The sequence below is a fragment of the Syngnathus floridae genome, chromosome 10 (genome assembly GCF_059516105.1).
Source record: "Syngnathus floridae isolate MCC-2025c chromosome 10, RoL_Sflo_1.0, whole genome shotgun sequence".
Classification (NCBI taxonomy): domain Eukaryota; kingdom Metazoa; phylum Chordata; class Actinopteri; order Syngnathiformes; family Syngnathidae; genus Syngnathus; species Syngnathus floridae.
The window spans coordinates 6,821,991-6,841,011 of record NC_142422.1 but is presented as its reverse complement, the minus strand read 5'-3'; the positions used below and the strand labels follow the sequence as shown (position 1 = coordinate 6,841,011).

The following is a 19,021-nucleotide window of genomic DNA, read 5'->3' as shown; positions in this document are numbered from 1 at the left end:
GCCCCACCTGTCACTGGGCTGTGCGGTTAATTCGCATTGACAATAATAAACAAACAGACCGATCACTTTAATATGTAAGCAATAGCTAAATGAGCCAAGTCAACAGGGCAATCGCAGTTTTGAACCTGTGAATGACTTACCCAGCCGACGGTTCTAAAGGTTCGGACATTGCGGCGAAATCCAACTTGAGGCGAAGATTGCTCAAGAAGGGTCCACAGATCCGCTACTTAACCCAACCTTGCAGGAAATCCACCATACTTGCACTTAAGGTTTAGCATTGCCAGATTTGATCTATTTAGTTCCAATAAAAATGACGTCTGTAACGATTGTGATATATTCTATCATAGGGTCAACAAGTAGGTGAGCAAAGATGACGGTACTCGCGTGCAAACAAAGCTGAGTGATTTGAAGGCCAACTACGACACAATAGTCGAACCATGACGTTTGTTTTTTAATTAACTTATTTCACAGAAGACGCACTCGCTCATTACCTTTTTCCGCACGATGTCAAATCCACTTGATTTAATCTCAACGCTCCCAATGTTGATTCACCTAAACTACAAGCAAATATGAAAAGTTTTCTTTTTCCTGCTTGATCTTTCAAAATAAAAATACGAACGTTCAAACGTTTTTTTTTTTGTTTCTTTGAATTCAGTTTTGTTCAGCACAACAAGGTATGTAACATTTTGAAAAGTATCCTGGCTTAGTAAACGTCAAAAACGGAACATAAATTAGTCATGTCAGCACTGTCACTCTGATATAATGTTGCATAATGACATGTCTCTTCTATTAACTTTTATTCTGAAACTACTGTCCGCTTTGAACTGACTCATCCAGTAAAACTTGATGGAACTGTCAACAATCCTGCTTTCGTCAGCATGTTGCTGATCAATCATCCACGATGGCCATTCAGTAAACATATAGACATTCGGACCAAAGATCATCTTTTACAGATGTATAGATGGTTTCGAGTCTGATGATACTGCACTTAAATATGTTGTTAATGTTCATTTGCTTTTGGGTAAATTCCACATTCACAAAGCGAAAATTAACAATTCGTCTCCAGTTATTTCTTTCTTTTTTTTTATCTGAGTTGAGATCATGTGTCCATGTCTTGTCTCTTGTTTCCAACAAGAAAAGTGTACTGACCCTCGATCAAATTGAAATTGTATTTGAATATTAAGTACTGTGTAACATTTCTAAATTTGTCCTTTGACCTGCTATGTATATGTTCATTCTGTAAATGGAAAAAAAATGAGCGTATGTATGCTATGCAACTGTTAAATAAATTAAAAGAAAATAGAAAAAAAAAGATGGCCATTCAAAGGAACGCTGAGTGGAGCGCGTGCGCGTGCGCGTGCGTGACGCGTGTTTTGTGTTTAAAGTTTGAGCTCAAAGTCTTGTGCCTATTGGTGAGGTAACCCTCAAAGTAGACTACAAAAAAATTAGTATAAAATATATTTTTTGAATGTCCATACAGATTACTTCAAAACTGCTTAAGGCTACGGTACAATAAATATAAACCCTTTAAAAATTGAGCAAATGCACAAGTTCCTCTGCATGTCTTATTCCTAAAAATTCCAGCGATGTCCTTAATGGTGACCACGCTCTTCTCTGACCACTATACCTCAAGCTCAACACATTTGATCCACCCGTACACTGTTTGCAAGGAAACGAGGGAATCCCCCTTCATTTTCTATAGGATTTCAAATGGGGAAGTGGTCAAAGGGTTTAGGTTGAGTATGACCTGGTTGGTAGCAGAAGCCCTACTGCTTGGCAGTTCAAACCTCAGTTGCAGAACCTGGCTTTCGGGGTATCTTACTTCTCTGGCATGTAACATTATTTCTCTTGACGAGTTTGGGCTCCAGGACAACTGAATGAGCACCTCCAAATGAGACAATGCTCCAAAGCCAAGAAATGATGGCGTGCCTTCTGCAGATCAGGGATGACATCTGCAGAAGGTATTGTAATGTGTTTATTTTTATTGTTTGTGCAAAAGTGGGCGAGTATATACTGTACTTGTGGTGGTTCCACAATTTTTGGTTATCTCTGCACACACTTGCACTCACTTGATAAGTATCAACTCACACAGGAAACAACAACTGCACTGATGTTCTTCTTTTGTGAAGGCTTTAGGACACTTAATACTTTCAACCGATACATTTACTCAGTAAAGGGCATGAGAAAGGCTGCTGGTTTCCTGACAGCAAGACATCAATCATCATGTCAGGTGAATTTGATATTTTAGTTATTGATTTAGTGAGTACATTTACTCAGTAAAGGGCTTGAGAAAGTCTGCTGGTTTCCTGACAGCATGACAATTTTTACATTTGAGTGATTGATTAAGTGAGTATTTTGGGACATCATCGAATGATTACAGTATATCAACATACTGAATCCATATTTATGCTTGTGAATGTTTTGTTGTGTGGTCTTCATTGTGTAGTTTAGTTTAATTAACATGGGCCCTGTGTTGATTTGGAAGAGCTAAAGTATTGCTTTGTCATTACATGGGTTTAAAATAAATAAATAAATAAATAAATAAATAAATAAATAAATAAATAAATAAATAAATAAATAAATAGAGACAGAAATCCAACAAGAGACAACATTATGGGGAAAAACAAACCCTCAAATCACAACACAACTAAAAGAAGGAGAAGCACAAAATAAGGTAATATAAAAAATACACAAATGAAACAATACAGCACTGATAACCCAGTAATACAAAATATCCACTGCTTGTGAAGTCCTAATTACACAGTTTTACGGTTACCGTGATTTAAAGAGAAACTCTTTCTCCCGTGTCATGCAGCAAAGTTTTGCACCAGTGTTGATTGATTTCTTTACTGCTGCACAGCAAGATCTGGGGAAAAAAAAAACTCTTTGGCTGTTAGCACACACATTTTAGCATCAGAGTCAGACCTGGTCTGTGTTTCAATATGAAGCCCAAGTTGCAATAAAGCAGGATATCGAAAACCTCGTGTCTGCAGATACAACTGTCACTGCCACGATGACATACGATGACTACTATGAAATTGGAGTTACAGAGTATTCGCCCTGCGACACCAGTGGTATAATTGACTTTGGCAGAGTGTTCATCATTATTCTCTACTCTTTGGTTATCATCCTTGGCTTAATGGGTAAGTGTCAAATACGTATATTGTTTAACTAAAGACACAACCACGTTCCCACGTTCTTGTTTCTCCCATTCTTTCAAGGTAATGTCCTTGTGGTGTGTGTCCTGGTGAAACATCGTAACCAGACAACCATGACAGATATCTGTCTATTCAACTTAGCTTTGTCTGATCTACTCTTCATCATTTCACTACCGCTCTACACGCACTACACTATGGTCAAAGAGTGGACCCATGGTGACTTGTTGTGCCATTTCAGCGGTGGTTCCCTCAGTACCAGCTTCTTCTGCAGCACATTCTTCATGGTTGTCATGACACTGGACCGCTACTTGATTATTAAACATGACGTGAAGGTGACCAAATACCGCACAAGGAGAACAGGGTTCATACTCACTGTGGTTGTGTGGTTGCTGAGCTTCTGTGTATCCCTTCCTTCTTTCATCTTCACTTCAGAGACAAAACAGCCGAATGGGCTGGGTTGCAGTTATGAACCAAATAATGATGCCTGGCAGGTCTACAGTATCTTAACAAGGAATATTTTGGGTCTGGTGCTTCCTCTGCTGGTTATGGTGCTCAGCTACTCTAGGATCATACCTGTCCTGATGAGAATAAGGAGTACAAAGAAGCTACGTGTTGTGAGGCTGATCATTTCAATTGTGGTTATCTTTTTCTTGTTATGGGCACCGTACAACATTTCATGTTTTCTGATGTTTCTGCATTCTAATCGAAATGTCCTAAATGACTGTGACTCAGACAAAAATTTAAAATTGTCGGTAATAGTTACTGAGGCAATTGCAATCACTCACTGTTGCTTGAATCCCATCCTATATGCTTTTGTTGGACAGAAGTTTATGAGACGTGTCTTGCAGCTCATGAAATGTGTGCCTGGGATTTCTATTGCCCGATGGCATTCATCAGACTACTCTTCCCGAAAGAGTTCAGCCAGGTCCTCTGAAGGCACCTTTGTCATGTAGCGCAAATTATATCTGTCAGTCAGTCTGCCCACTCCCGTCTTGCAAAGTGCAAGTACACATATACATATACGTACCTATACGTTGTCCAAGTATGTATTTTACTTTTACTTGGACAAAACTTTAAGCTTCGACTTTTCACTGCTCTCCCACAATTCTTACAGAAAATGTTGGACTTGTGTTTGTGCCTGTGTTTGTGTACAACAAAGTCTGCTACAGGATGTGATGGAGGGTCTCATTGGCGTCGTGGCTCAGCCTTTAAATTACAAAAACAAAGACCACATGTGTGTAGTCCTCTCAAGATTCAAATGTCAGTAATGTATATCGGATCAAGCAGACCATATCAAAATGTGTATCACCAATTTATTTCACGATATCTATAGCAATTGGATATAATCTTACTCCAGATATTTAAATTTCTGCAGTCTCCGCTTTGGTGCAGAAATCGCTCACAGATGACTCATTTTATGATATGCATGAAAGTTCATCATAAAGGGCAGGAAAGTACAGTGGTAGCTGTGAATATTGTCTTGACAACATTTGGGCAGAAAAGATTCATCATGTACTCTGGCAAAAGCCAGGAGATAATTGTTTAAAGGAGTATTGTTTATAAAGGAAATGTTTGATAAGATTACAGCTGTTGTTGACTTGTTTCATTTTTCATCATTTGTATTTAAATGGCTTTTGAAAACATGTTATAACATAGTGAAATGCATCACCACATTTAAGGGAGTGAAGGGTTAACACTTCATCCAAAAGCGAAAAACATCTGACTTCAAGCCGGAGCGGAACTGTGTCATCTGTAACATTGTTGTCAAGCAAGTGCCACCACAACACTTGTGGCAGTGTCGCAAAGCAATGTGCGACGCTGCTTGAGTCTTGAGCAGCGTGCATTTGCTGCATGACATTGTTTTTTTTTTCTTTTTTTAAACTTCTCAACCGCTGACTTGTGGTTATATATCTTTAAAAGCGTCCTCAGGAAGCTTTGCAACAAAAAATATAGCCTCCTCGTCTCTTAAGAACAATATAGCTGGCAATTGTAATTTTTTTGCTGTTTGGAGGTGAACATTTAATGAGCAATGTGATCAATCTAGGATTACTACCGACATCATATCTTGAAACCACTCAAAGGTAAGGTTCTACTTTTATTTTGTATCAACAGAATAACATAGTGAGTTCACAATGTCATAGTGTGTTAATGTGTGTTTTCCACTGAAATGCACACAATCAGTTTTTACAAATGTTAAGTCTCATTTTATTTATCCTGTCCACCTATTTCTAAACAGAATATATTATATTACAATATCTAATACTGTGATATGTCACTGTATTAAATATTATGATTTAATTAGTATGTCTAAATGTAATATTTTTTCATTTAAATATTTAATATTGAAAATTGCAATTTTAATAAGGCATATACGATTATCATAACAAACTTACTTTATATTTTACAGACAACCATGGCCAAAAGTGCTTCGGTTCTCAGTGGGTTGAATGAGAGCATCTTTCCAGTGGAATTAACAAGGTACCAATACATTGCTCTGACAACAGTCTTGATAAATCTGATAATCAACACTTCATTGTTACAGAATCTTGAAATATATTGATATTTTGTAGAAAGGTTGTGTGTGCAACTTTGGGGAAAACGTGCAAAAAACAAAACAAAAAAAAACGAATGGGGGAAAAACAGGATACAAACCACATGAAAACAAGACTTATACAAAAACAAGTGCATTAAAACAACAAGAACAAAAATCCAAATAGAAATGATGACACCATCTTGGTCTTTTACTGTGAGGATGAGCAATGCTTAATAAACCACAGGTTTTAAAAGCAAAACTATCGACATGTATTGTTTGTACATGTGATCATTTGAGAAGTCAAATGCACAATTATCAGTTTTAAAACGATGGGCAGTCTGTAGGATAAAAGTAACGATCCTAGTTACCCATCTGTGCCAGACTGTACTGTAAATCACATCCAATTGAGAGGTAAACATTTTAAGATGTTAATGTTCATCATTTTGCTTCTTTTAGGCCTATTTCAACAGCCGTTGCTGAAAGCACGACATTCGATGACATAGACTACAGCCTTATTCCAAATGACGGCTTTGGGGTGTGTGTGTACGAGAAGCACGGAGCTTCTTTTCTTCCAGCTATCTACTGTATATTTTTCATCCTGGGTTTTGTTGGCAACTCTTTGGTTGTCTGGGTCCTTGCCTGCGAGGTGCGACTTCGCAACATGACGGACGTCTGCCTCCTGAACTTGGCCATCGCTGACCTCCTGTTGGTCGGTTCCCTACCATTCCTGGCCTACCAAGTTCATGACCAGTGGATATTTGGGGACACTATGTGCAAAGTGGTCCTGGGTATTTACTTCATAGTTTTATATTCAGGCATTTTTTTTATCGTGGTAATGAGCATCGACAGGTATTTAGCGATCGTCCATGCTGTTTACGCCATGAGGGCACGCACGTGCTTCTTTGGGATAATTGCTGCAGGCGTCACATGGGTAGCTGGATTTTTGGCCTCTTTTCCTGAGCTCCTCTACCTAAAACAGCAACCTGACCTCATGAACGCCACGTTCTGCTACGCCGTGTATGAACCACATACTCCGGACAACTCCGATAGTTACTGGCGTGTTTTTGGTCACATGAAAATGAACGTTTTAGGATTACTCATTCCCATGGTCATTATGTCCTTTTGCTACTTGCAAATTATCAGGCGGCTGCTTTCCTGCCAGTCGTCTAAAAGGCAGACCATCCAGTTGGTGGTCATTGTGGTGGCTGTTTTTTTCATATGCTGGGGGCCCTACAACATAGTGGTGTTGTTCCAAGCGCTGGAACTCCTGCAAGTCTACACGGAGTGCAAAAGCAGCCAAGTCATCAGATTGGCCATACAAATCACTGAGGTCGTCGCTTACTTTCACAGCTGCCTCAACCCTGTGCTATATGTTTTTGTGGGACGGAAGTTCAGGAGGCACCTGCTCAGGTTGATCCACAGACTTCCATGTGGTTTGTGCCAGCTTGTCAAGGTCTTCATACCCCAGCAACAGAGCATCAGGTCCGATATCTCCCGAACCACCAGCTTGGTTGAGAGGAGCACTGCTGTGTGAAGTGAGGTCATCATTCAGTTTTGGATCATTTCATGATCTTCTTTTATCTGAACACACATTAACAACATTGAGAGAGCTCTTGTAATGGATTTAGATGATACAAGTGATGTGCTTGTATTATCTAGTGGGTATATTTTGTAGAAGGCAACTTTGTAATGTCATTGAATTTTTTTTCTAAATTGCTTGGTGGATCTGAATATAAGGGTAACATTTGTGCAATTCTCAACCACCACAGGAAATCAGTACAGTGACACCTTCATACTTGTGCGCTAAGACGTTCCAACACAATTTCAGCTCCATGTATGGGTTTACGCAAACAAAGAAAACCACAGCATGCAAAACAAAAAAAGAATGCTGAGTGTACTCATAGATTTTTGCATACATTGTACTGTTGAAGATAAAATACGCAACTCTCTCTTACCTGCAAAATAAAAAATATAACATTACAAAATTGCACTGGAGGATTTATCAAAAGAATCAGCTGTTGCTCTTTGAACGTTTAATGGCAAAAATAACACCACAAACTAAAATATTTACACTTACATGTAACATGTAAACACAGTTTTCTGTACATAGGAATATACATGCAAAAGTAAAAATGAAGTCATCATACAACATTCAAATTGACATTGCCGCAGTCAGTGTTGCGTATTTCAAATATGAAACAGTCACTCTTTGAGGTTTACATCCTGGCTGGAGGCAAAATGCCCTCTGCCCCTCTCTGTACATCTTTACATCACAAGTAAGAGTGGGATGAGGGAATCACAAAGGCAATTAACATATTTTGCTTAATAGAGGCTTTTACATAATTAGATGAATATTTTTTAGGGAACCCAGACACACAAAGAAATAAACAGGGCATCTATAAACATTGTAGAACTCAGTATGTTTCTTCAGATTAGTTGACCTAACTCTTCCAATGAATTTTTTTTCATTTGATGCACCACATTTTAACCGCCACTCTGGACTACTAACTAAATAGGAGGACATGAAACAAAAGGAAATGTCTCCTAAGTGGATTAGGCACCCCATGCTAAGCTCATGCTATATTGCTTAAGGATACAAACAAAGCAAGCAAAGTGAAGTCCCGCCTTAACGCAGCAATGAAATCACCAAACATTCTCTTGAAATAATAATAAATAAAATGTTATGAATATAAACTCTTAAATATCTGGGTTCACTGTGCTCTCTATAAGTTAACACGAAAAATTTGAATAATACAGGAAAACAAATAGAAAACTTTGGTATTATTATGGAAACAAGCAATGACAAAGGAAAAGCATAAGTGCCTGACTTTCTTTTGAATACATACACATTTTACATTGTTGCCAAAGCTCTCATTCAGCTGGGCTGTTGCAGATATTAGTACTGAACTTAATACAAAAAGAGTTAACACAATACAGACGTCTATTGCAGTACCAGTTACGTACATGCCTTTATTTCCTTGAAAGACTACAGCTACAAAACAATTCTTCATAAATAGTTGTTCAAGCTGCAACATTGCACGTGGAGACCGACATAAAATGAGTGCATTTCTAAATTAGTGCATCATCTCTGCATCACGAATATGCCGTCAATGAAATAAAACTTTGTTCAGTGGCAACAGATTGTTCATAAATGACAAATGAAAAAGCGAGAGTAATTTATTTACAAATAAGGCAAAGAAGCTTTGCCTTGAACGTTTTAGTCATTGGCTGAAACAACTCCAGCTTTGATGCTGAAGGCAAGTACGAGGACAACACGCACTATTGCACTCAAAGTGACCACAGCGGAATACTTGGTCTGATCTTCACGTTGCCATGACAACAAGCGGACCTCACTGATGAACGCCACTCGGTTTGTACATGTTTGTTTTTCTTCTTCGACTTACTTACTGCTGTTGTATTCCTCAAAGGTTACTCGCATGTTTGTTCCCTAACTGTACACGGTTTCGCTTACAAAAAGTAATCTCTTTTTACAAAGACAAAGGCTTCTCCTGTGGTCAACTAAAAGCAGCCGGACACACACAGTATTCTATATCCTTTTATAATTATACGACTCGCAAGAAAAGATAAACTTGCCTTTGTGTCCGCTAAGTCAGGTTTGGAAGTCTCGCAGGGATTCCAACAGTTTGTTGTGCAGGCATAAACACAGTATGCCAAGGTTAGGAGGGAAGGGGCGGAGTCAAAGGGTTTATCAGCAGAGGTCATTCAGTCAGTCAGCAGCAGCAGGACACTTGTGGATCAGTGAGGGAACCTTAGTGTGGAAGAGATGAGCATGAGAATACACAAGTCTGCACGCCAACCATTCCATCAGAGATTGGTTAAGAAAAGCAAACCAGCCGGCAGTGAAAAGCTTTCGCCCCGGGTACTTCCTGTTACACTTGATTAAGCAAGCGACTGTGAAGAAACGCCTTCAATGACCCGATGGGCCGGGCATCATTCAGGTGTTTCCGTCTGTCAATGAAAGAAATGAGCCGGGATGTGTCCAGATGCGAAGCGGTATTTTGGCACGGCGGAAGCTGCATGCGATTTGAGGCAGCGTAGCCAACATCCCTGTCCGCTACGCCGGGTAGGCGGAGCCACGGATCCCGCAGGCAGGAGCTCGCTGAAGGCCGCTGCTCGGGCTCTCCCTGCAGCAGCAGGCACACAAAGTCGCGGGCGGCTGCGCTCACGCCTTCAAAGTAGTCGTCAGGGAAGCTGAAGTCCAGGCGGCAGATGTTCAGACACGTCTCCTCCAGACTCTCGTCCAGGAAAGGCGATGCGCCGCTGAGCACGACGTAGGTCAACACACCTGCGAGACACATCCCCATGATAAGATAAGCAGGAATGAAACAAATTATTTTTTCACGCACTTTTGTGTGGTTCAGCATTAGTAGATTTAACTGTTGGCGAAGGTGGCAAAACCCCATTTTATTGGCAGTATTTTTTTTCCTGGTCACCGACTTATCCATGACATTTTTAAATCTATTCATCTATGGATCAGTATACGTGCATTTGTAAAAAATACATATTAACATAGCTTTTGTATTGAATGTCTTTCGAGTGTGTGGGTGGGTTTAAACAATGTGGTGAGTGAGTTGTTTCAATGTGAGTCATCAAAAGGTTATGAAACTACACTTTGTATCTTAATAGTTAACAGACCCAAGCTCCACATGTCAGACATCAGGGAGGCGGGCTGACCCAAAACCAGCTCAGGGGCAGAGAACTCTGGGCTCCCCAGAAGAGGATGTATGTAGGTGGAAGGAGGGTTAAGCTGAATGGCATCACCAAAGTCAGTGAGCTTCACCACAGGCTGGGAAGACACCTGTTCTACCACAATGTTCTCAGGCTGCGAAAACATCGACAAATGGTACAGTTAGAACGGCTTCCGTATTCCACACAGTTTGCACAGGTGGAATAAATTCAGATTTGTATACTTTGAGGTCAAGGTGTGCTATCCTCCAGCCATGCAGGTACTGGAGAGCTTCAAGAATATCTCTGAGGTACAGGGCTACTTTCTCCTCCGTCAGGTTTCCCCAGCTCACGATGTAGTCCAGGAAGCGCCCTTGGTCTGCCCTGAACACAGCAGCCAGGAACACAACTTTGGTCACGTTGCTCGAAAGCAGGTAATATTGGCCTTTCTGGTTTAAATGCCATACTTACATCTCTAAAATAAGAACATAGCTGTTGGCCGTCTCATACGTGTCCAGGAAGCGGACCAGGTTGGGATGATCAACAGTCTGGAGGAGTTTGACCTCCTGCAGCACCTGTTCCCGTCGCAGCAGCTTCTTGTTGACATGTTTTGCTGCAACGGTCCATTTGCTGCCTCTCTGGTCGCACCGCTTGGTCACCGAGAAGCGGCCTCTGTGGAGCACAAATGGGGATCAGATGAAATTCTTAGCATCTGTTGGATTTTGTTGTTGTTAGGTTCAACACACAATTGCCATGCAAAATCATGAACTAGAATCAAACCATGCTTTCCTACCTTCCAAGTTCAGAAATATCAGTATAGTGGTATTCAAAACCTCGTTTCCAAATTGCATTGTTGCTATCATCTGGGCTTCCTGCAGAAAATACAGTGTCCTCTAACTTTAATTTCAAAGCAAACTGGACTTCAAAATCAGCGCGATTAGATAGTTGGAAGAAATCACATCCATGGCAGAACTCTCACCTGAGACTCTGAGGCTGGCGGAGGTGGTTACAGAACCTGCTACATTCATGGCAACACAGGTGTATCTGCCGTTGTCCTCCATAGTCACCCCGAGGATACACAGGGTCGCCTCTCCTGTCTCACTGCAGACGAAAAAGAATATATCTTCTTTTTAGCTCATTTGCTAAAACTATGAGGTCATACACAAATGGAATTCAATACATTCTTTAACATACACACCGTCCAAAATTCAAATTAAAAGCAACAAGAATGGTTCCAAACAAATGGCAAGATCTTAGATCCAATATTATGTGGTTTAAATGTAATACATTCAATATTTATGAAGATGTTCCAATTGCGCCAGGTTGTACCCCTTCTAAGCACAATCTGACAATCATGCCAATGATTTTATGAATCTAAACTTTTCTACCCTAATGTCTTTAATAAATCTATTCTGTTACCTGTAGATGATGCTGTATTGTCCGTTGTTGCTAAGAGTGTTATTGTCCGGACCTCGCCAGGTGACAGCGGCACGGGGGCGCCCACTCGTTTTGCACCTGAGAGTGACACTGTCGCCACTCTCACATGTTACATCGCTAAGCGGGATGAGGAACTCTGGAGGAGCTGCGTGGCAGAATGAAAATAGAAGATAAGGACAAGTTGTACATTTCAAAGGAGCGCATTAAAGAAAGAATAGAAAGAAAAGTTTGGCCAATTAATTTTTATCTTTTTTTTTTTAAATCTCACATTGGAACCATACAATTTGAAGCTTGACTAGGACAGTACAGGCTCACCGTTATTAAGGAATAGCTTCATACAAACTACCGCATAATGTTATTGTTTGGTTACACGTTTTTGTATGGGTATGACAGGATTGTTGAAATCCATTCATCACTTTTTCTAGGACATTTAGGTGAGCTACAGCCGATTTTCTTGGAATGCAGGTGACGGTGTTGATATACTTTACACAAATATTCATTCAGTAGTGCACTCACCATCACTGATGAAGCTGGGATTCAGAAGCTGCAATGAAAATATAAATTCATACATTATGTAAGTTTGCAGTACAAACGAGAAAGAGAACTGTTCTGATCATTTGCACTGTCCACCTTGCCAGAGACTTTGTTAACCAGGTTGTCCTGAGATTTGCGGTAGCCATTCTCCAATTTCCTACCGTCCTTGTCTCTTTTCTCGGACTTGCGGCGAATACGAAGCGCGGTATGCCATGATAGGGATTTTCTAAACCAAAGAAGAGACATCACATCAACTTTTCGACATTTTCACGATAGAACAGCTTAGCAGAAATGTTTTTGTTGTCTTACTTGATGGTTCCTTCTGTGAAATCGGGTGTAGTGGAGGATGAAGTGTGTCCTAATACAAAGCCAGGAATCCATCCCTCAGCCGCAGGGCAATGCTCATTGGCAGCTCGGTACACCAGGAACATGTTTTGCTGGTTACTGGCCAGTATTTGGACGACTTCACCCTGTGCTACGCTGATTTCATCCTCCTTCACTGCTACATAGTCTTGGGTCACCAACATGGTGGACACACTGCTGCTGCTGCTACTGCTTTCACTCTACCAGAAGACAAGGAGAGAAAAAGAGTTTAAAACATGAATCCGCACGCAAAGTAATACAGCGAGCAATAGTATTAGCTTTCCATCAATCAAACATCATGATTTGATTGACTACCGTGTTTGAACTTGACTAGGCACATGCATAAATGGAAGCAAGTTAAATTGATTTGAACATTGCAGAGACATGGAAGTGTTTAATTTAGTTAATAGTGACAAGTTTTGAGATCATGTGAAGCAGACGTAATGATTCTCATCTCACAATTTGTAATAAATAGCAGTTATTGAGGACAAATTATGTTTTCTGATGAGATACATCTAAATCAGTCAGAAAAGACAAGTTTCAGATTGAGCAAGTAGAGGAAAGGAAGTAATGATGAGCGTGTGTCTTCAGGTTGTCATTATTTTTCAATTCATCATGTATGTTTACACTATGTTCCTGATGGCCATAGCAGCCTCGTTTCAGCAGCCGTGAAGGTCGTGAGACGTCGTGGACCAGCCAACCAGGAAGAGCAGTCTAATTTGATTCATTTGTAGGAAGCCTTGACAGAACGTAAGGAACCAGGTAAAAAATACGGGTATCTACGGGTATCTAACCCTAACCCACATGCCAAAACGTGGAGCGCCTGCCTTTAAAATCCAAGGACTCATTCCATCTCCTCATGGGCCATCATGACAGAACGTGAGAAAACTTTGAAGGACTTGTATACTGAGAACAAAATTGCAAAAAATCCCACACCGCACAACGTTTTGAGAAAAATGGTTTGCTGCGACCGCCGGGAACATAGTGCAAACGTAGCATTAGTCAATCACATTTTGCCAACAGGAAGCCCCTTATGTTTACAAACATTTCCTCCCACAAGATTCATCCTCAGAAAATTTTCATGAGAGAGACCAGAATATGTTTAAAATGTTGGCAAACATCGAAGCCCACAAGAGGAAATCAAGCAGAAACAGCTTCGCTATGACTTAGATTTTCCCTGTTAGTACAAGTACATGTTTGTCTCACACACATTCTCTGTGAAGTTAGTGCACTCGGATTGCCATTAATTCCCAGTGTAGTAGTCGTTGCAAGCTGTTCTCAGATGCAGCGGCGTGCTGACTGACTGCAGCCATTCAGTGAAGGCGGGGGTTAGTGAAGTTGAGAAGCTTCTGTGAAGCCGTGACCTCGACTTGGCCTCTTACCCCGTTGCTTTGGGTGGAGTGTATGGACTGCTCGCTGGTGGAGGAGCACATGCTCATACGATCTAAATCCTTACTGTGGGTGGAGTGGCGACGGTGAGTGGGAACCCCGTGACTTCCTCTGCTGAATGATTCCCCTCCACCAGTACCGTCACTGATGCAGGAACTTGGTCGGCTAGTGGGAGAAGGAGGCACCGACGGGACCGTGGCCCACGAAGTGTTGCTTTTGTGAGACTGGCTGGTGGGGCCAAAAACTTCCTTGACACCCCCAGGAGATTGGGGTGAGACCAGAGGTGTGACTGTCCTGACTCGGGGATTCTTGAGGGCCAAATGCAGAGGAGCAACAGCCATTTGTGGGATAGCGACCGGTTGAGGTTTCTGGGTTTCTTCACAGCCTCCTGAACCATGCCTGACAACTCTTTCCAAGGTGCCTGATGGTCTGCTACCGTTGTTAGAGATACCTCCATCGCCACAATCCAGCAGCGCCATCTTATGGACCTCGGAATTTACCAGCTTGCCGTTTGAGGTTGTGTCTGAATATAGGCTAGAGGGGATGGATTGGAGCTGGCAGGGTGACCACATACCTGCTGATCTGTCAGGCCCTTCAGGGCCTGGGTGGTGGTGGTGGACGGGCTGGGGGAGCCGTGAGGAAGGCTGGGGAATTCTTGAGGGTCTGGAGCGAGGGCCGCAAAGAGCAGAGGAGTTGCCTCCAGATCCTCCGGAGCCACCCCCGCCACCACCTAGACTGGAGGTACTGGTGGAGGTGCTGCCTCCAGGAAGACCTCCTGTACTGCTACTATTATTGGGTGGACCACTGCCACCCACGTGGTTCCTCTGGTACTCTATGGGGGACGTCAGAGCTGTAGAAAGGAAGAAAGAGTCAGTCTTGCAATGCTTCCATAGCTTGAGCTGTAACTAAAGGAATTATCATTCTCATTCTCTCACCATTCAGGAAATTGCGCTGGTTTTCCAGAATCTGGCTGACCTGGTGGAGCCAAATTTGACAAACTCCAGGGCTTGCTGAATGGAGCGTATACCTCTCCGGATTGCCACTAGATGATCTGGACGTTAATGTGAATTTGCAGGGGTCTTCTGCAATTTCTTCCAGACCCAGCCAACTCACCTGTGAATGGTGCATCAGGATTTGAAGTAATGGACAAAATAATAAATGATTTTAGTTTTGCATCTGGACTCTCCGCATTGTATATACATATAGGTTTTGTAGCCATATATGAACCTTGATGCTGTTCTTGAAGAGGTAGCCTGGAGTAGAGAAGCCCTTTTTCTTGTCCAGTGGTTCACTGAATATAACAATTTGCTCAAAAAGGAAGACTCTCCTTTCCTTCATTCTTGACAAAAGTCCCCCATCCTGGTCTGATACCAAGAAAGTGTCTTGCAGGAGCAATTTGCCCTGTGCTACAATTTTACCCTAAAAGTCAGAAGGAAAGGACTAAGTAATCCATCCAAACGTAGAACGTTTTAGTAGACACTGCCACCTAGCGATCATTACCAAAATTGCAAACCTGATTTCTGTTTTTCTGCTAATCTACATGCACTACACAAAATAAACGTTTCAGACATGCAGAAAAACAAGCAAACCATTATGAAATCAGTCTTACATCGAAGCCTTGAAGGCGGCCCACATTCATCATGTCGTTGCAGCGCTTAGGCACAATGCACATCACCTCGACAGCTTTCTAAAACAAAACAGGAAATGGAAACTTTTAGTGGCTGTGTACAAGCACTCTTCAATCAATCAATTGGAAATGATTGTTGCCTCTGTCAAGTGCGGTTTAAATGGTTAGTTTCAGCACGATCGTGTTTAAGATGCAACTGAGTCAATATTTTCACCTCCAGCTCTGATGAATCCACTCCTGCCTTCTTAGAAACTTTGAGAAGATCCTAATAAATGATAAACATGGACAGATAATTCACAAGTGGTGAAAGAATGAGTGACACGTGCTACTTTAATGAACTATTTCTTTTTTTTTTACCTTAAGCAATAACTGGTATTTCATTATTCGCTGGACAGGTTTGATCAGCAAATCGGTGATCTGCAACCTGTGGCCTAATCGCTGCTTGAGTTCCTGATTAAAGACAGTAAAAAAGTCAGCACACATATCATGCATATAATAACAAATACAACAAAACTAAAAGGTCTTACTTCAAAGTAAGTGTCAATGTACTCTGACACAATGTGCTCTGATTTGGGCTTGTTTTGGCAGTACACGATGTACATGTGAAACCTGCGCTCCTGTGATGGGAAGAAAACAAAAACTTGAGGATTATAGATCAGGTATAAATTAAATTACAAAATACAGGTGCAGACACATTACAGGACACTAAATTTATTTGAACAAAACACATTTTTCTTTCTTTTCTTGCTTTAAAATGTCTTAATTTTTTCTGTTTTAAATGTCTGTATACAGTACTGTATCAAGAAAATCAAGAGCAGATATGAACAATATACCTGTTTGACAAACAAAGAAGCAAGTCTGTCGGGATCCTCCAAACATTTTTCAATCTCTCCCAAGAAAAAGCTGCGACCACACCAGCACAGAAGCACATTATTTTAACAACCTTTGAAAAACGCTTTGATGAATGTAAAGAATAAAGGCTGTGAGTATACTCTTTGTGCCAATCGTAGATCTGATGGATGTTTCCAAAGACCATCTTGTCTTTTCCTCTCATGTCATCTGGTACACCTTCCTCCTTCATTCTGCTCATGTAACCCTGAGGGGGAGAGCCAGCAACAATGCAGTGTATACAAAAAAATTGCTAATTACAGTTCATATTTAACTTCTTATTACCTCCACAACTGATCCCAAGTCTCTGACATAGTCTCGCTCAGTCTCCACCAACTCCAGCAAGACATAACTACGAAAAAAATATTCATTACTCAATACAAATAAAATGCACCTAAGAAACATTCCTTACAAGCAAAAAATTGCAGAGCAGTTTAACAACTCAAACCAAGTCCTCTATCAAGAAAAGAAGGTCCAGGCTTGTAACTCACTGTCTTCGCTTAAGGAAGCCGGACTTGCGCTCGTCCACCTCCTCCATGGGTGAGGAGGATGACAAGACGGAGTTGTCAGAGGGGTTGAGGGAAGGGGAGCTGCTGTCACCTTGCTCCACTGAGAGAGAACTGGGACGATCTTCTAGTGACTGAAGAGTGCAAGGATGTGTCAAGTGGTTTAACAATTATTAGTTCTTAAAAAGGAAAGATTGCTAGTGAGCAATCACTTCATTAAAAAGATTTTTTAAAAAAGATGAGAACATTCAGTGCTTTGTCATTCAATTAATGTTCTCTCACAAGTTAGAGTTGTGTAATATATAAAATGGAAAATGCATTCTTGGGGAAAATAGTCAAAGCAATGCCCTTTTGTTGGAAAAGAAGACAGTTGGCATCAGTGAGTCACAATGCTGCGAGATGTCTGGTAGGACACCATGCCTCTGATAACAACACCCAAGCAAAGTGTGTTTGCAACAATGTGAACTCCTCTATGGACAACATGTGCATGTCTTTGTTAGATTTCTCCCTCACCATCTTGCTTTTGACCAGTTCCTCAATGGCACTGACCAGTTCAGCAGCACTTGGAGTCTCTGAGCTGCTTGGCCGAGCAGACAGGCGTGATGCAGACTGGCCAGAAAAGACAGAAACAAATAAAGGTTATCTTTAAAATATTATTTCCTTGCGATATTACAAATGTAGAAAACTTTAAGCTAGCGGGAAAACCTTTTATGCTAAAACACTATGGTGACTGCTGTCTGTGTTTTGATCAGGCTCACCCAGTTGAGAGTTTGGCCCCCCCGAATGTCCACATTGTTCAAAAAAGGACTTGGCGGGTGTGCAGTTCCTAATAAAAAGGTTAAATCGGGGCCAAGTTGGAGCCAGTCACAGGCTGGTTTTGGGGAAAGATGGTTTAGGGGCAAGGTCAAGGGGCATGCTTTTGGTTCAAAGCGGTTACATTAACACTTCATGGGTCAAATTATTGAGAAATAAGTGTTGCTTGATACTCCATCAGATTGACAGGTCCATCATAGGGCAGACAAAGGTTTTTAACCTCTCGACTGCATGAAGAATGGAGTATTCATTTTAGCAACCGTATACGAGTAACAATTCTCCATGGGATTCACGCATACTTGGTGGCAATTGTAAAAGGATAAGTCAAGAAGGTAATTTACATCAACAAAAGGTGTGGCAGTGAAAGTGACGTTTACATGGAGAGAGAGGGAAACTGGGATAGAAGAGAGGCAGAACAGAAATCAACATAATGCTGATAGACAAAACATGCAGCCATCAAGAAAATAAGAGGGAAAGAAAGGAAAGATTATTAGTGCTACTAAGTAGAATGTTTACATTTGACAGTAGATAGAAACGTTTTTATTGTGGAGAAAAAAATGGTCTAAATTCAAGGATGAATTAAAGGTTGTTGTTTTTTCCAACACAAGCCTACTGCAGGTGTCGCTTACTTTGAACTTGAATGTAAATACTTTATTTTACTAATCTTGGTGCCAAGGAACTATGTTGACGTAAGTTGAAGATCTTTATTTAAACAAAAGCACTGCTGTTGCATTATCTTGGGACATCTACAGTATATTTAGTGAGAAACCTTTTTGAGGAGTTATGTGCGCATTTTGCAACACTGTACTTGCACTGTAATGGAAACAACCCAAACCAAATTTATGCAGCGTAATTTCCTTCCCACCTTGTCGTCCTGGGTGTCAGGCTGTAGCAGACTGTGTTGCTGAATGGCCATCGGGGGAGGCAGAGGGACGGCGTCAGCCCCCTCCTCACCCTCCTCCTCTCCGCAGCTCTGCATGCCCGATGAAGAAGACTTGGAGAGCGTTCCGCTGCTCAGTCCTTCGTTACGCATGCGCTGGTGACAGGAAAATAGCTCATCAGCACCAGATGGGTCAGAAACAGTAGT

The 19,021-nt window shown here is 41.3% G+C and overlaps 4 protein-coding genes across 8 annotated transcripts in view; 2 read left to right on the top strand and 2 right to left on the bottom strand.

Annotated features, from left to right (window-relative positions):
• The window catches only part of cobl (cordon-bleu WH2 repeat protein), a 38,460-nt gene extending 37,838 nt beyond the window's left edge, over window positions 1–622 (bottom strand). Inside the window, exons 1-2 of one of the 3 annotated variants that reach the window (XM_088386039.1) lie at window positions 492–522; window positions 141–237 (exon numbers count right to left, since the gene is read on the bottom strand). In XM_088386039.1, coding sequence (XP_088242165.1) covers window positions 141–169 — 29 coding nt within the window. In that variant the 5' untranslated portion in view covers window positions 170–237; window positions 492–522. The other 2 variants (XM_088386040.1, XM_088386038.1) reach the window with 2 other exon arrangements.
• A 1,465-nt stretch (window positions 623–2,087) lies between these two features.
• LOC148392156 (C-C chemokine receptor type 1-like) lies at window positions 2,088–4,786 on the top strand. Its single transcript, XM_088386298.1, has 3 exons — window positions 2,088–2,230; window positions 2,994–3,143; window positions 3,222–4,786. The coding sequence occupies exons 1-3, from the start codon at window positions 2,224–2,226 to the stop codon at window positions 4,109–4,111; spliced, it is 1,047 nt and encodes a 348-aa protein (XP_088242424.1). The 5' UTR covers window positions 2,088–2,223; the 3' UTR covers window positions 4,112–4,786.
• A 166-nt stretch (window positions 4,787–4,952) lies between these two features.
• On the top strand, window positions 4,953–7,676 carry LOC148392155 (C-C chemokine receptor type 1-like). Its single transcript, XM_088386295.1, has 3 exons — window positions 4,953–5,239; window positions 5,566–5,636; window positions 6,148–7,676. Exons 2-3 carry the CDS (start codon window positions 5,572–5,574, stop codon window positions 7,223–7,225), a joined length of 1,143 nt encoding a protein of 380 aa, XP_088242421.1. The 5' UTR covers window positions 4,953–5,239; window positions 5,566–5,571; the 3' UTR covers window positions 7,226–7,676.
• A 33-nt stretch (window positions 7,677–7,709) lies between these two features.
• triob (trio Rho guanine nucleotide exchange factor b) overlaps window positions 7,710–19,021 on the bottom strand; it is a 68,068-nt gene continuing 56,756 nt past the window's right edge. For 2 of the 3 annotated variants that reach the window (XM_088386292.1, XM_088386294.1), the window contains 23 exons: window positions 18,800–18,970; window positions 17,635–17,730; window positions 17,107–17,255; window positions 16,901–16,967; window positions 16,720–16,823; window positions 16,561–16,630; window positions 16,255–16,344; window positions 16,085–16,177; window positions 15,942–15,992; window positions 15,710–15,787; window positions 15,328–15,519; window positions 15,036–15,213; window positions 14,094–14,950; window positions 12,658–12,911; window positions 12,445–12,574; window positions 12,331–12,358; window positions 11,797–11,959; window positions 11,357–11,478; window positions 11,171–11,249; window positions 10,849–11,049; window positions 10,623–10,761; window positions 10,348–10,534; window positions 7,710–9,997 (listed from right to left, as the gene is read on the bottom strand). In XM_088386292.1, the coding sequence (XP_088242418.1) occupies window positions 9,582–9,997; window positions 10,348–10,534; window positions 10,623–10,761; window positions 10,849–11,049; window positions 11,171–11,249; window positions 11,357–11,478; window positions 11,797–11,959; window positions 12,331–12,358; window positions 12,445–12,574; window positions 12,658–12,911; window positions 14,094–14,950; window positions 15,036–15,213; window positions 15,328–15,519; window positions 15,710–15,787; window positions 15,942–15,992; window positions 16,085–16,177; window positions 16,255–16,344; window positions 16,561–16,630; window positions 16,720–16,823; window positions 16,901–16,967; window positions 17,107–17,255; window positions 17,635–17,730; window positions 18,800–18,970 (3,915 nt within the window). In that variant the 3' untranslated portion in view covers window positions 7,710–9,581. The remainder of the gene's footprint in view (window positions 9,998–10,347; window positions 10,535–10,622; window positions 10,762–10,848; window positions 11,050–11,170; window positions 11,250–11,356; window positions 11,479–11,796; window positions 11,960–12,330; window positions 12,359–12,444; window positions 12,575–12,657; window positions 12,912–14,093; window positions 14,951–15,035; window positions 15,214–15,327; window positions 15,520–15,709; window positions 15,788–15,941; window positions 15,993–16,084; window positions 16,178–16,254; window positions 16,345–16,560; window positions 16,631–16,719; window positions 16,824–16,900; window positions 16,968–17,106; window positions 17,256–17,634; window positions 17,731–18,799; window positions 18,971–19,021) is intronic. The other variant, XM_088386293.1, reaches the window with a different exon arrangement.